The sequence below is a fragment of the Silene latifolia genome, chromosome 10 (assembly GCF_048544455.1).
Source record: "Silene latifolia isolate original U9 population chromosome 10, ASM4854445v1, whole genome shotgun sequence".
Taxonomy (NCBI): Eukaryota; Viridiplantae; Streptophyta; class Magnoliopsida; order Caryophyllales; family Caryophyllaceae; genus Silene; species Silene latifolia.
Genome location: NC_133535.1, coordinates 138,094,934 through 138,108,136, shown reverse-complemented (window position 1 = coordinate 138,108,136; position 13,203 = coordinate 138,094,934). Strand labels below are relative to the sequence as shown.

At 40.1% G+C, this 13,203-nt stretch overlaps 1 protein-coding gene across 1 annotated transcript in view; it reads left to right on the top strand.

Annotated features, from left to right (window-relative positions):
* Window positions 1-2,620: 2,620 nt before the first annotated feature.
* The window catches only part of LOC141609230 (GDSL esterase/lipase At4g10955-like), a 29,243-nt gene continuing 18,660 nt past the window's right edge, over window positions 2,621-13,203 (top strand). The window contains exon 1 of the mRNA XM_074428371.1: window positions 2,621-2,743. Coding sequence (XP_074284472.1) covers window positions 2,673-2,743 — 71 coding nt within the window. The 5' untranslated portion in view covers window positions 2,621-2,672. The remainder of the gene's footprint in view (window positions 2,744-13,203) is intronic.

Here is a 13,203-nt window from a genome sequence, read left to right as displayed (position 1 = left end):
AGAAAAGGACAACAAATGACCGGGACAGAGAGAGTACTTCTCTATTGCCAATTTGTTGAGGTGTCATCTCAAGTTTTAATTTCGGTCTGATGTAGCAGAAATATAGGAGGGCTAAAATGACTTAGACAAAAAAAAAAAAAAATAATAGTAAACTGAGATATGAGAAAAGAATCACAGCATATGGCATTTTTATAGAATATTCCATTTTTTTTATATTTTATAATGATTTAATAGAAATAGAAACAAGATATATATGTCGCTAAAAAAATGATGAAGATTCTTCCAAGTTTAACTTGATTACGTATGATAACTTTCCTTGATTAGCTATAAATTAGGAAAATTAGGATTGCAATTAAGTGATTCAAAAATTATACACATAATATAATAATATTAATGATAATAATTTAGGTATCTTTGGAAATTATCTTTTTTTATTCCCACAAAATAATTGACCCAAAATATTTTAAGAGATAAACATTATTTTTAGAAGTTATCCCGAAAAATACCCTAGAAAATGCAATATAAATAGCACCGTTCAGAAATTAAAAAATCATTACTCCAAAATAAAATTAACTACAAGTAGATCAAGATACGAAAACTTAATGAACCATTAATTGAGCAAGATACATGCATGAGAGTTGATATTTGTCGACGATCAACATTCTATCCGATGTAGCTACATCCAACCAACTTCTGCGAAGTTAAAACTATAGAGATATACTTTGTAGTAGTAGATATACTTTGTAGTAGGCAATCGATCGTGTTTTTTGCTTATGGGTTTCAATATTCTTATGTTTGTGAATTTGGGTTTGGTAGTTAGATAAGGGTTTTTTTAGGGGTTTTGTTATATTCTTATGTTCTTATTCGTATATGGGTTTTGTCTTAATTTATTTTCCTACTTTACTGTTTTCACATATTAGAATAATTTACGAAATTAGCTATTAACTCATAAATCAGAATGGTGGTAAATAAGTTGTATTTTTACGCAAAAAATATCGCCTCACATAATAATGTGTTACTCCGTCTTTGATATATGTACATACTTTAGTAAATAAAATTAAACTTAAGTTTCTAACCCAACTTTTGAGTTTTGGATTATTTTTTATTTTACCAAGTCTTGACTATTTTACATATTTTTAAAATGGTGTTTTGGGTAATTGATATGTATGAATATGAATAAAAATAGTTACACTAATTAAGAAAATAGCGATTAAACTAAAAGGTGGGTTTGACTCAATGAAAATTAACTAAAAGAGTTAAAACAGGGGCATAAAAAAAAATATGAAAGAATGGCCCCTTGCAAATTTGTTGCTCGAGATTCATGTAGCACGTCACGGTCGAGTGTTTAGACTAAACTTTTAGTATATACGAACTACTCTTAATATATACGGAGTAGTTGGATATTTGTTTTGTCAATCGTTAATAGTGACTTGATATATTGGAATAGTGACTTAATGTTATTCATTGATTAAGTCTTTCTCATGTTATTGAGCATAATACTATATGACATCTCATGTATAATTAATAATTCTAAATAAATTAAATTATTATATTTTTTTCCAAGATCAAATTTTTATATCTTCACTATGATTAACGATATTTATGTAAAATTTTGAAAGTAGACCCGTGAATTTCACGGGTTTAAACCTAGTTAATCACTAATTTAGGGGGCGTTTGGTTCAAACATTAGGTATGGAATGGAATGGATTCTAACTCCAAGGAGGTATGGAGTTAGAACCCCATACTTGTTTAAAGTTGTTTGGTTCAATCCGGGAATGTGAATAATAATGTGTGGGATGGAATGGAGTTGGAACCTTGGGGAGAAAGATGGGTATGGGATTCCAAGGGGTTGGAATGGAGTTAGAATCCATCAGGTATCTAACTCCATTCCAAAATGTTCCAACCAAACATTGGAATGGCTTGAATCCATTCCATTCCATTCCAAAAGCTCCAACCAAACACCCCCTTAGTATAACTTCCTTTCCTCTCATCCATTTCTCTCTCATCTCACACATTTGACATTTCACCCACCTCCTCTCTAAAACCCCAAAAAATAAAAAACCCCAAAAAATCCAAATAAATAAAAAACCAAAAAACCAAAAAAATAAAAAAAAAATAAAAAAACTCGAAAAATCTAAAAAAATAAAAAAACCCAAAAAAATCAAAAATCCAATTAAATCAAAATCTTTTTTCCTTATACACCAGTTATTGATGAGAAATTAACAATCCGGTGAGATTTTGACCGGAAAAATAAAAAGGGCTTGATTTCACCTATGAGCAAAATTAAGGGGGTTGTTTGCTACAAAGTAAACTTAGGGATTTAATCTCACGTCATAGCAAAATTAAGGGGTTCGTTTACCACTCTCGCGATAAAATAAATAAGTAAATAATGAAGTTGACCTACCTTGGCATAATTAACTGGGTTAATAGCGTACATTCGACCTACCTTCGCATTCTTTTGTCCTATCTTAAGATAACCATACCTACTGCATATAAATTATAACATACTTATCAAGTTACCATCATAATTCCTTCCAAGTCTTTGTAGAAGGTAAGAACATTGCCATTAATTTGTTGACTTTTTCTCTTAATATAATTATTATTTCATTTCATTTTGTTCTTGCTTTTTAATCATAGCAGGTGTTTTTATCTTGACCAGCTAGCTAAGGGAAATGGCGAATGGTCCTTCCGAGAGGGAGCTTTTTGACGTGACTGGACCCTTTCATCTTCTACATGTTGACTGGTAATAATCTTCTTCTTCTTCATTCTCTCTCCCTATATATCTAATAATTAATCCTTACGTCCAGGTCATTTATTGTTCTTTGGTTTTAGCACAAAGACCAAGAAAACGGGAGGAATTAAGTGTGAATAATCAAATTACTCATCAAATTCATTCTTAAAATAGAAAAAACAACAAATGACTGAGACACCCAAAATAGAAAAGGAAACAAATGACCGGGATAGAAAGAGTACTATTTTTAAACCTAATTTGAGGTGATCATCGTCTACTCCCTCTGTCCCGGTCATTTAATATCCTATGCTATTTTTGGGTGTTGTCAATTCTTTTCATTTTTATTTTAGGATTGCAATTGATGAACAATTTGATACTCTCACTTAATTTGATCCACATTTCATCTTATAATTAGCTTCCTCTTTTCTTTCTTTGGTCTTTATGTCAAAAACAAAGAATAACAATTGTCAGGTTATGACCTCCGTTTGACTCTTCGAAATCGATGATATGATTTGTTTTCACTTAATTTTCTCAGCGTAGTGGATGGTTAGTTTTAATTTTAATTTTAGTCTGTTTGCTATTAGGATTTCTCTTTTGATATTTGATTGATCTTAAAGTTTACTTCTTTGAACTCAATTGCTATTTCTTTTGCTTTCAATCTGTTTTCCATGAATCATACTTAGTTCTTAAGCTGCTTTTCTTGAGTTCTTAGGGTTTGTTCATGGTTGTGATGGGTCAACGGAAGATGATGACTTTGATATGGATTTTTCCCATTTAAATGCGTCCCCTCTTTCTAGGATTTATGCCTTTAAGGACTTCGGTAATGATCTATTCCGACAAAACCATTTTGATGAGGTGAGTGCTTGCTATGACAAAGCATGTCGCCTTTTGTGTTTCGTTACGAAAGATGGATCTGACCTTGATTTAAACTCCATTTCAAACCTCGCAATTTCTTTATATTTGAATTTAGCTCCTTGTGCGATTAAGCTTCAAGCTTTTGAAGGGGCTTCAATTCTATGTTCTATATTCTATGGTGTTGAACTATTTTCCTAAATATGTTAAGGCTCACTTTCGTAAGACGGTAGCTCTTAGAAGTTTGAATAGGTTACAAGAGGCTCGCTCTACGTTGGAGGAGGCAGTCTCGGTGGATCCTCGAAATAAGGCTATTCTTCGAGAGTTGGGTGAAATTAAAAAGCTACCTGTTTCAACCGAAATGCTAAGCGAATGGTGGAGGATTCTTTTCATACCAATGATATTCGAAAAGGACGATGGGGAGGATAATTCTATTTTATTCCAAAAATAGGTGAATAATGCTAACTTGGGTTATTAATCCTACTAACATATAAAGCGTTATCATTTTCCTTGTTCATTATTTTAAATAGATCTTCTCATGAGCGGTGCATTGGATGCGAAGGGGTAAGGTCTTTGGAATGAATTTCTTTTATGGTGAAATTATGAGAACATCATTATTTGGTTAGGAGTAAGAAGGATTTTGAGTGATTTGGGTAACTTTTTGAGAAAAAAGAGATGTCCATGAAATTGGTAAAAAAACATTCAACACAATATTAACAAGACTAATAAAATATTGCGTACTTCTAAAATCTCATCAACCTGATTTTTATTATGAATGAATAACTTAGAATAACAAGACAATTGAGCTATACATCATCTCGAACTTACTAAACATCTCCTTAATATACTTTTGTTTGTGGATTATTGCTCTATCTTCCATTTGCTTGATCTCAAGTACAAAGAAGAATCCTAGCTATCCCATTATGTTCATTTCAAATTCAGATTTCATTAGATGAAAGGTCATCAACATAAATATGTGCAAGTAAGACTTTATCAGCAATGTTTTATCAACCAAGCCATTTGTCACGGTCCGGGACTTTGAGCCAGAACGTGGTGCACATCCTTGTCTAAAACACGGCAAGAATACAAGCGAGAGCGTCAAGCACTAGTGTAGGATCACTAGTGCAATAGTAATGGGTCTCGGTCGGCGTGTGTCGGGAATCCTAGTCACGATTATCAAGTCCGGCACACGAAAGCAATAAAAGTATGCTATACGATTATTGAAAGCAAGCAACAAGCAACAACAAGCTTTTGGATGAGAAGCGGTTTTTGATTTACTAGCACCTCTCATAGAGGCAAATTTGATAGTTTGGTCATGGTAGCAGGATACCTTGATTGTGCAGAATATCGATATGTTTTCTAAACGCCTAAAAACATATCTTAAACTAAAAACGAGACTCCAAGATTCGACATGCAGGAAGTAGTCTTGGAGTACTAAATGAAACTTAAAACAGAAATGAAAATACATAAGTACAAATAAGAAATCTAAGGGTTCGAAGTGGAAGGACCGCGCGCGCAATTTTTAAGGATTGTGCGCTACAACTGCGGCTCATTACACCATGCACAAAATCATTTTCTAAAGAAAATTGGAAAATCTTTCATACCAAGCTCGAGAAACGTGTATTAAACCATAAAGTATTTTGTCCAATCAAAAACAACCTTGGGAAAATAACTGTCAACAAACCGGGTTGTTACTTTACAAAGACATGCTCATCTAAATAGTCCCGTGTAAACTTCTCTCTAAAAAAAAGTCTCTCTAAAAACCCTAACCCTAACCTTCAATTTCATCAATTAGGGGCTACCGTCTACCAATTTTGTTGGAGGTAAGCCCCAATTTTTCCGTTCGAAGTGGAAGGACCGCGCGCGCAATTTTTAAAGATTGTGCGCTACAACTGCGGCTCATTACACTCTCCCCCACCTAATTTGTTGCCGTCCTCGGCAACGCTTGAAATTCTCCATGGCTGGTTCAGTCGGCTAATGTCGCTGGAAGTTGATTTTAACGGATTTTGGCGCGCTTGCTCTTGTTGCGGGTAGGATCTTCAGGATCTGGATGGTAAGGCTTTAGACAGCTCACATGAAAGACAGGGTGTCACTTCATCCAGGCAGGGCGGTCAAGCTTGTATGCTACTTCCCCAATCCGCTTGATCACTTGGATGGGGCCTTCGTACTTTCGCACTAGACGCTTGTCTCGTTCTCGGAGGAATCTCATCTGCTCTTTGTTCAGCTTCACCATGACCATGTCGCCTACTTTGAACTCCCTTGGTCTCCGATTCTGATCATCCCACTTCTTCATGCGGCGAGACGCTTTCTCCAAGTAAGCTCGAGCAATTTCGGCATTCACGTTCCATTCTTTCACATACTCGTGGGCTTTCTTTGTCCGGCCTCCATAGGTATCTGCAACTGTGGGAGGCAATAACGGCCGTTGACCTGTAACAAGCTCAAACGGGCTCTTGTTGGACGAAGAGCTTGTCTGAACATTAAAACAGAAACTGGGCAACATCAAGGAGTCTCACCCACTCCATTTGAGTTGCCCCAACAAAGTGTCTCAAGTGCTCTTCCAACATGCTATTGAATCGTTCAGTCTGGCCATCCATTTGGGGATGGTATCTTGAGGACATCCGCAGCTTCGAAACCAGAAGATTGAACAACTCTCCCCAAAATAGTCCCGTGAAGCGAGAATCGCGGTCACTCACTATACTTTGAGGCAATCCCGAGTATTTCACAACATGCCTGAAGAACATTGTGGCAGTTTCTTCAGCGCTACACGCCTTAGGAAGGGGAATGAAAGTCGCGTATTTTAAGAATCAATTCACAATGACAAGGATCACACTTAACGCCCCTACCTTCGGCAACCCAGAGATAAAGTCCATTGAGATACTCTCCCATGGTCGTGTTGGTAAGGGCAACGGATTTAGTAGCCCTCCCGGCTTCTGTTTCTCTCCCTTATCTTACTGGCAAATGAGGCATGTCTTCGTGTACTCCATCACATCATCCTTCATCTGCGGCTAGTAGTAACTTCTCTTCAATAGGCATAAAGTTCTCTGCCATCCCGGGTGACCCGTCCACAAGGTATCATAGCACTCATGTAGAAGCATCTTCCTCAATCCAACCGCCTTTGGAACAAAGATGCGATGTCTCTTTGTGAACAAAAGCCCATCTTCCACCCAAAACTTGCGAGTCTTTCCTTCTAAGGTCAACTGTTTCAGAGTCCTCGCCATTGGGTCTTGGTCGAGGTGCTCCTTCGCCTTAGCTCGAATATATGTGACCACGGTGGTAGTGGACAAGTGAGCGATCGTGTGGAATATGGCCAAGTCGCACCTACGGCTTAGGGCATCAACGACCCTATTCGCTGCTCCCGGTCGATAAGTGAACTCCACATCAAACTCGGCCAACAATTTTTGCCATCTAGCTTGTCGGTTGTTGAGTTTGTGTTGCGTCAGGAAGTGGGATGCCGCGGTGTTATCCGTCTTGACGATAAACTTCGATCTCAAGAGATAGTGTCTCCATCCCCGCAGGCAATGAACAATAGCAAGAAGTTCCTTCTCTTGGGCAGCATACCGAGCCTCGACCCCATTCCACTTTCTACTCTCAAAGGCCACTGGATGACCCTCTTGGAGGAGTACTCCCCCAAGGGCATAATCAGACGCTTTCGTCTCTACTTCAAATGGCTTGGTGATGTCCGACAGTGCAAATACGGGTTCCTACATCACTGCTTCCTTGAGCCTCTCAAAGGCTCTTCTTCTGTCGATAGACCACTCCCACTTGATATCCTTTTTCAACAAATCGGTTAGAGGGGTGGCTATTTTTGAATACTACCGGATGAACTCAGATAGTAGTTTGCTAGCCCCAAGAAAGAGCGAAGCTCTGACACGTTTCTTGGGGTGCCCCAAACCTTGATGGCTGTAACCTTATTAGGATCCATTCTAAGTCTCCCTTTTCCCACGATGTGGCCAAGAAAATTGACTTCAGGTTGGGCAAACTCGCACTTCTCCTTTTTGACAAATAAGTGATTGTCCCACAGTTTTGCGAACACAAGCTTCAAGTGTTCTGCGTGTTCAGCCAAAGAGCGACTATACACAACGATATCATCCAGTTACACCACCACAAATTTATCCAAGTACTCATGGAATACATGGTTCATCAGCGTGCAAAACGTGGCAGGTGCGTTCGTCAACCCGAAAGGCATGACCAACCATTCAAAAGACCCATACCTCGTCACGCAAGCTGTCTTCGGCTTATCTCTTTCGGCAATTCGAAATTGATGATAACCCGATCTTAGATCTAACTTGGTGAAGTACTGTAGATACCCAGTATTTGCTGAGACTCCAACAAACACTCGATGATTATCGGACTATAACATGCTAAAACATGCATAACACGATCCAAAACATGGGATAAACGAGCCAAAAATGAGTTTTGGCCTGAGGCAGAAGCCTCTTATTGTGCACAAAGGCTCGCGCCTCAATGGGGTGCCCAGGTCAGAACTCAACCGTGTTTGTTCTCGTCTTTCCCCTTTAATTCATTTTCATATTTGTAATCGGTTTTTACCATTTCAAATATTTTCAAACTTTTTTTATTTTATTTTATTTGTTTTTAACCATAAAACATTTTTCACCCTTGGTTCCTCATACCATGACGGTTAAATCCGTGTTTCGGTGATAATATTTGGTTAATTACATTTAAAAGGTATTTAAAGCCTTTTATTTCATTTCTTTACATTTTGGGAGGTATTTTAAAGCCTTTCATCATTTCTTTACATTTTCAAATCAAGCATATTAGTCACCAACACAAATTCATCCTTGATTCTACATACCATGCCGGATTTTAACCCGGGTACGATGATGAGTATCGACTAATTATATTCAAATGAACTAGAAATAATTAGTTCATAATTATTTTCAAAACTATTCATGTCAAGCTTGCCAAGTCGAACTCGACACCGAATATCATCAAAATCATGATGATTATTCGAGTCTCGTTCCTCAAATCAACAAATGCGGTCTAAACCACTCTTTCAACCCAAATCGGGTCAAATACCCATTTTTCAATACGTTTTATAAACATTTTCCGCGCCTAAACAAGCCCCATTTCACTTATTTCCAAAACCAGGGGAGGCCCCCTTACATTGCCGACATGCTCGCGCCTCATATGGCCGCCTGGCACAGGGCCTGTCCCCTTTCCAGCATTAATCCAGGATGATCCCGACTCCGGTTAGCCCGGGTATAGGACGGATCAGATGACTATTTGCTCATTCAAAAAATCATATTTGCAAAATGCCTTACTAAGACAAATGGATCACGTTATGCACCATAAACCTAATACGGTAAATGGATGTTTAATTTCTGTCTTGCATGCAAATCAACCATTAATCCAACTCGACATCTTATACTTGATACTTGGATTAAATCATTCGACTTAGAAAACTCTCACATGTTAGGTTTAAATTATTGGATGCGCAATCATGCATTTAAACCATTTTATCAACTTTTGCATTCAACCAACCAAGATCGATCAGTAGAGACCGCTACCGCGGGCGTGATTGGGTGCCTGATTAAAGGGCTTCCCAATACGTACCTTCACCTCTTACTCAGAAACTTTGGATAGTGGACGACCTTATCCAGGGCGTACGAGAGTCATTCTAGAGATAGGATGCTAAAGAGGGACGATTCCTTATCTTTAGTACCTATGTCAAACACTGCTTTGTGCTTCGTTTGACCGAGGTATAAAGTTTATTCGAACGGGTTCCAAGCATCCCACAAATGCTTGGTGGCGACTCCGAACATCTCTAATCGTTTCGAGACCCTTACCGAGACGAAACCAACCGATCTAAAATGATCCGGTCGAAAGAACTTTTACGCCGCCGAGCGTGGCTTTCAAAAGACCGCTGTATGTCTACAGATCGGCTGGGCTTACAGGTGGACCATGTTCACAGATTGGCGACTTCTCTGGGAAAACTAGGACACTTACATCTTTGCTATCCCTAGATGGTGAGACTCGAACGAGGTCTTGGTTGGAATGCATTAATTGATATTACGGTCACGGTCGGGTTCCTTGTCCGGGCCCACAATCTAACCTTCATCGACCAATTGGATCGTCTCGTTGGAGTGAGTTTTCTCATCCCGCGTTTTGAATCCCGATTGAGTCAAGCATACCTTTGACGTCACACATTTCTGTTTCGTCAAAGAGCTTTCATCACTTTCGAGCACGAGGCTAGGGCACCCTCCTTACACATTTTTTTTGGATTGGTATCCCTCTCGCAAATCGGGGTTTGATTGCTTGGTGTGTAACCCACCCTTCTAAGCCAAAACCCGTGTCAGCATAATGCATAATATAAAGAACCGTGAGTGCTTATTTGCTACTTGATCATAAGTTCTTCCGCGTCATTTTCAAACTTTCAAAAACAACCTTTTGCGCCGTTATAATGGCCATTTCAAACCTCGGTCTTTTGCCGACCGTTGCACGCCTTTCTAGGCCGTCGTAATGACGATTCTCAAACCCGGTTTTTAAAACCAATTTAACACGCCTTTCTAGGCCGTCGGAATGACGATTTTCAAACCCGGTTTATATAACCATTTCAACACGCCTTTCTAGGCCGTCGTAATGACGATTTTCAAACCCGGTTTTTATAACCATTTCAACACGCTTTTCTAGGCCGTCGGAATGACGATTTTCAAACCCGGTTTTTATGACCACTTTAACACGCCTTTCTAGGCCGTCGTAATGACTATTTTCAAACCCGGTTTTTATAACCATTTCAACACGCCTTTCTAGGCCGTCGTAATGACGATTTTCAAACCCGGTTTTATGACCACTTTAACACGCCTTTCTAGGCCGTCGTAATGACGATTTTCAAACCCGATTTTATAACCACTTTAACACACCTTTCTAGGCCGTCGTAATGACGATTTTCAAACCCGGTTTTTATAACCACTTTAACACGCCTTTCTAGGCCGTCGTAATGACGATTTTCAAACCCGGTTTTTATAACCACTTTAACACGCCTTTCTAGGCCGTCGTAATGACGATTTTCAAACCCGGTTCTTTACAACCATTTCAAATCACCTTTTTACGCCGTTATAATTGTCGCGTCTAGACACGGAATTTAACCCGTTTCGCGCCGACAATGGCTCTTTTAAAACCCGAGAAAAGTACACACCCTTTTCTCGAAACACTTTCGAGATCCCGAGGACCATGCACCGTCCCCGAGACCTCTTCAAACATTTCAAACTCGATTTTCAAAACATACAATTTTGAATTTCAAAAACCGTCTTGGGAGGCAATGCAATTTTTCTGAGCCGATTCAAACTCAATCCGTCTTTTTCAAATAAACTTAAGACAACCCTTTCAACTGACCGACTTGCGGGGATCTCTATCTTCGGAAGCCGTCCATAAAGCGACAAATGAATCTTTTTGAAAATTTCTATTTTCGAAAACTTCAGTCCACCATTCCAATTCTGCGTTGTGTCTGTCGAGTCAAAGTAAACGTACTTATGGGTCTTTACTTATGAGTCGTCTCACCATGAGACTCGTCCAATGGCGTCACGCCGCTACGTTGGACACGTGTCAAAGGCTCGGTCAACACCGTCACGTCATAAATCGAGTCAGCACCGAGGTACCACACACGGTCATCCTCGTCTTACTAAGTCTGATCTTTGTCTCGTCCTTTGTGTTGTCTGCGTTCAGTCTTCAAACCGTGTCAGATTGAGTTGCAATGTGAGTCGTTTTTCTGCCTCAGAGCCATGGCCCCATCTTTAACTTCGTCTGTCAACAGCAACAACAATGATAACAACAGAGATGTCCCGACTACTCAGCTAGCCAGCCTGCTCACCGATCTTAAGGTCACCCTGAATCGTGTCGAGACCCGTATCGACACCCTGGAAAACAAAGAAGCTGGAGAACATGATACGATGCCCAAGGAGGTAGAGGTACATGTTGATGACATGATCGTCAAATAAAAAAAAACGGGACGGCCACATCAGTGCCCTTCGGAAATTCTTCGCTCGTCTGCGGAAGTATAACATGAGACTAAATCCTCAGAATTGTGCATTCGGAGTAGCCTCCGGAAAACTCTTGGGACATGTCGTCAGCAAAAGAGGCATTGAGATTGACCCAACCAAAATCAAAGCCCTTCAGCAAATGCCTCGGTCTAGGAACGAGAAGGAGATTCAGGGATTCTCGGTCAGGTCCAATACATCAGCCGCTTCATTGCCAAGCTCACCATGATTTGTGAACCAATATTCAAGAAACTTCGCGCCTCCGATCACACCGATTGGGACGACGACTGTCAAAAGGCCTTCGACAGGATAAAGCCTATCCAAACCTCCTGTCCTCATGCCACCTAAACCAGGGATTCCTTTATCCCTATACCTGACTGTTACAGACACCGCCATGGGAGCAATGCTAGCACAAACAGTCGACGGGGAAGAACGAGCCATCTACTACATCGGCAAAAAGTTCATTGAGTACGAGACAAGGTACACCCAACTGGAAAAGACATGCCTTGTCCTAGTATGGTCAACAAAGAAGCTTCGGCATTACATGCTCAGCTACACGGTCCACATCTACTCCAAGATGGACCCGGTCAAATATATCTTCGAAAGACCCGTACTAAACGGAAGGCTGTCTAGGTGGACACTCATGCTGTCCGAGTTCGATCTCAAGATTGTACCCCTCAAGGTTATCAAGGGAAGAGCAGTTGTCGATTTCCTGGCAGAAAATCCCGTCAACGAGGATCCAACGACCGACACATGGTCACATCCTGATGAAGACATCCTTTGTGTCGATTTCGACGTATGGGACCTATACTTCGATGGTGCATCTAATCTGAGAGGCTTCGGGGTAGGAATCCTCCTAATATCGCCAGAGGGAGAACATGTTCCGATATCGGTCAAACTAGACTTCGGCTTCACCAACAATGCTGTTGAATATAAAGCATGTCTCATCGGCCTACAAGCAGCCATCACACTTGGTATCAAAAGACTAAGGGTCCACGGCGATTCCTCGCTCATCATCAATCAGGTGTCCGGATCATGGAAAATCTGAAGTGACAGTTTAGCTCCCTACCGAGCGAGAATCAATCAAGAGGCCGAGTTCTTCGACCAAATTGACTACTTCCACTTGCCACGAGAGGAAAATCAATTTGTTGATGCCCTAGCGAAACTTGCCGCACTCGTCAACATACCTGACAACATGACATCGATGCCCCTATATGTCGAGAGAAGGAGCGGGCCAGCTCAAATTTGTGCCATCAACAACGACGAGGAAAGCCATGATGAACCTTGGTACCAAGCCATCCTCAACTACAAAACCAAAAACGAATTCCCTCCTAACTCTGATCAAAGAGGACAAAGAGCCATCCGTTTGCTTGCATCACAATTCGTGATAAACCAAAATCAACTATACAAAAGAACACCCCAAAGAATTTTCCTCCTTTGCATTGACCATCACAAAGCCAAAAAAGTCATGGGAGAGGTCCACGACGGAGAATGTGGCCCTCATATGAGCGCAATGATGCTTACCCGGAAGATCATACGGCTAGGTTACTACTGGACCACCATGGAAGCCGATTGCCGTAACTAAGTTAAACATTGCCACAATTGCCAAATCTTCGCCAACATAGA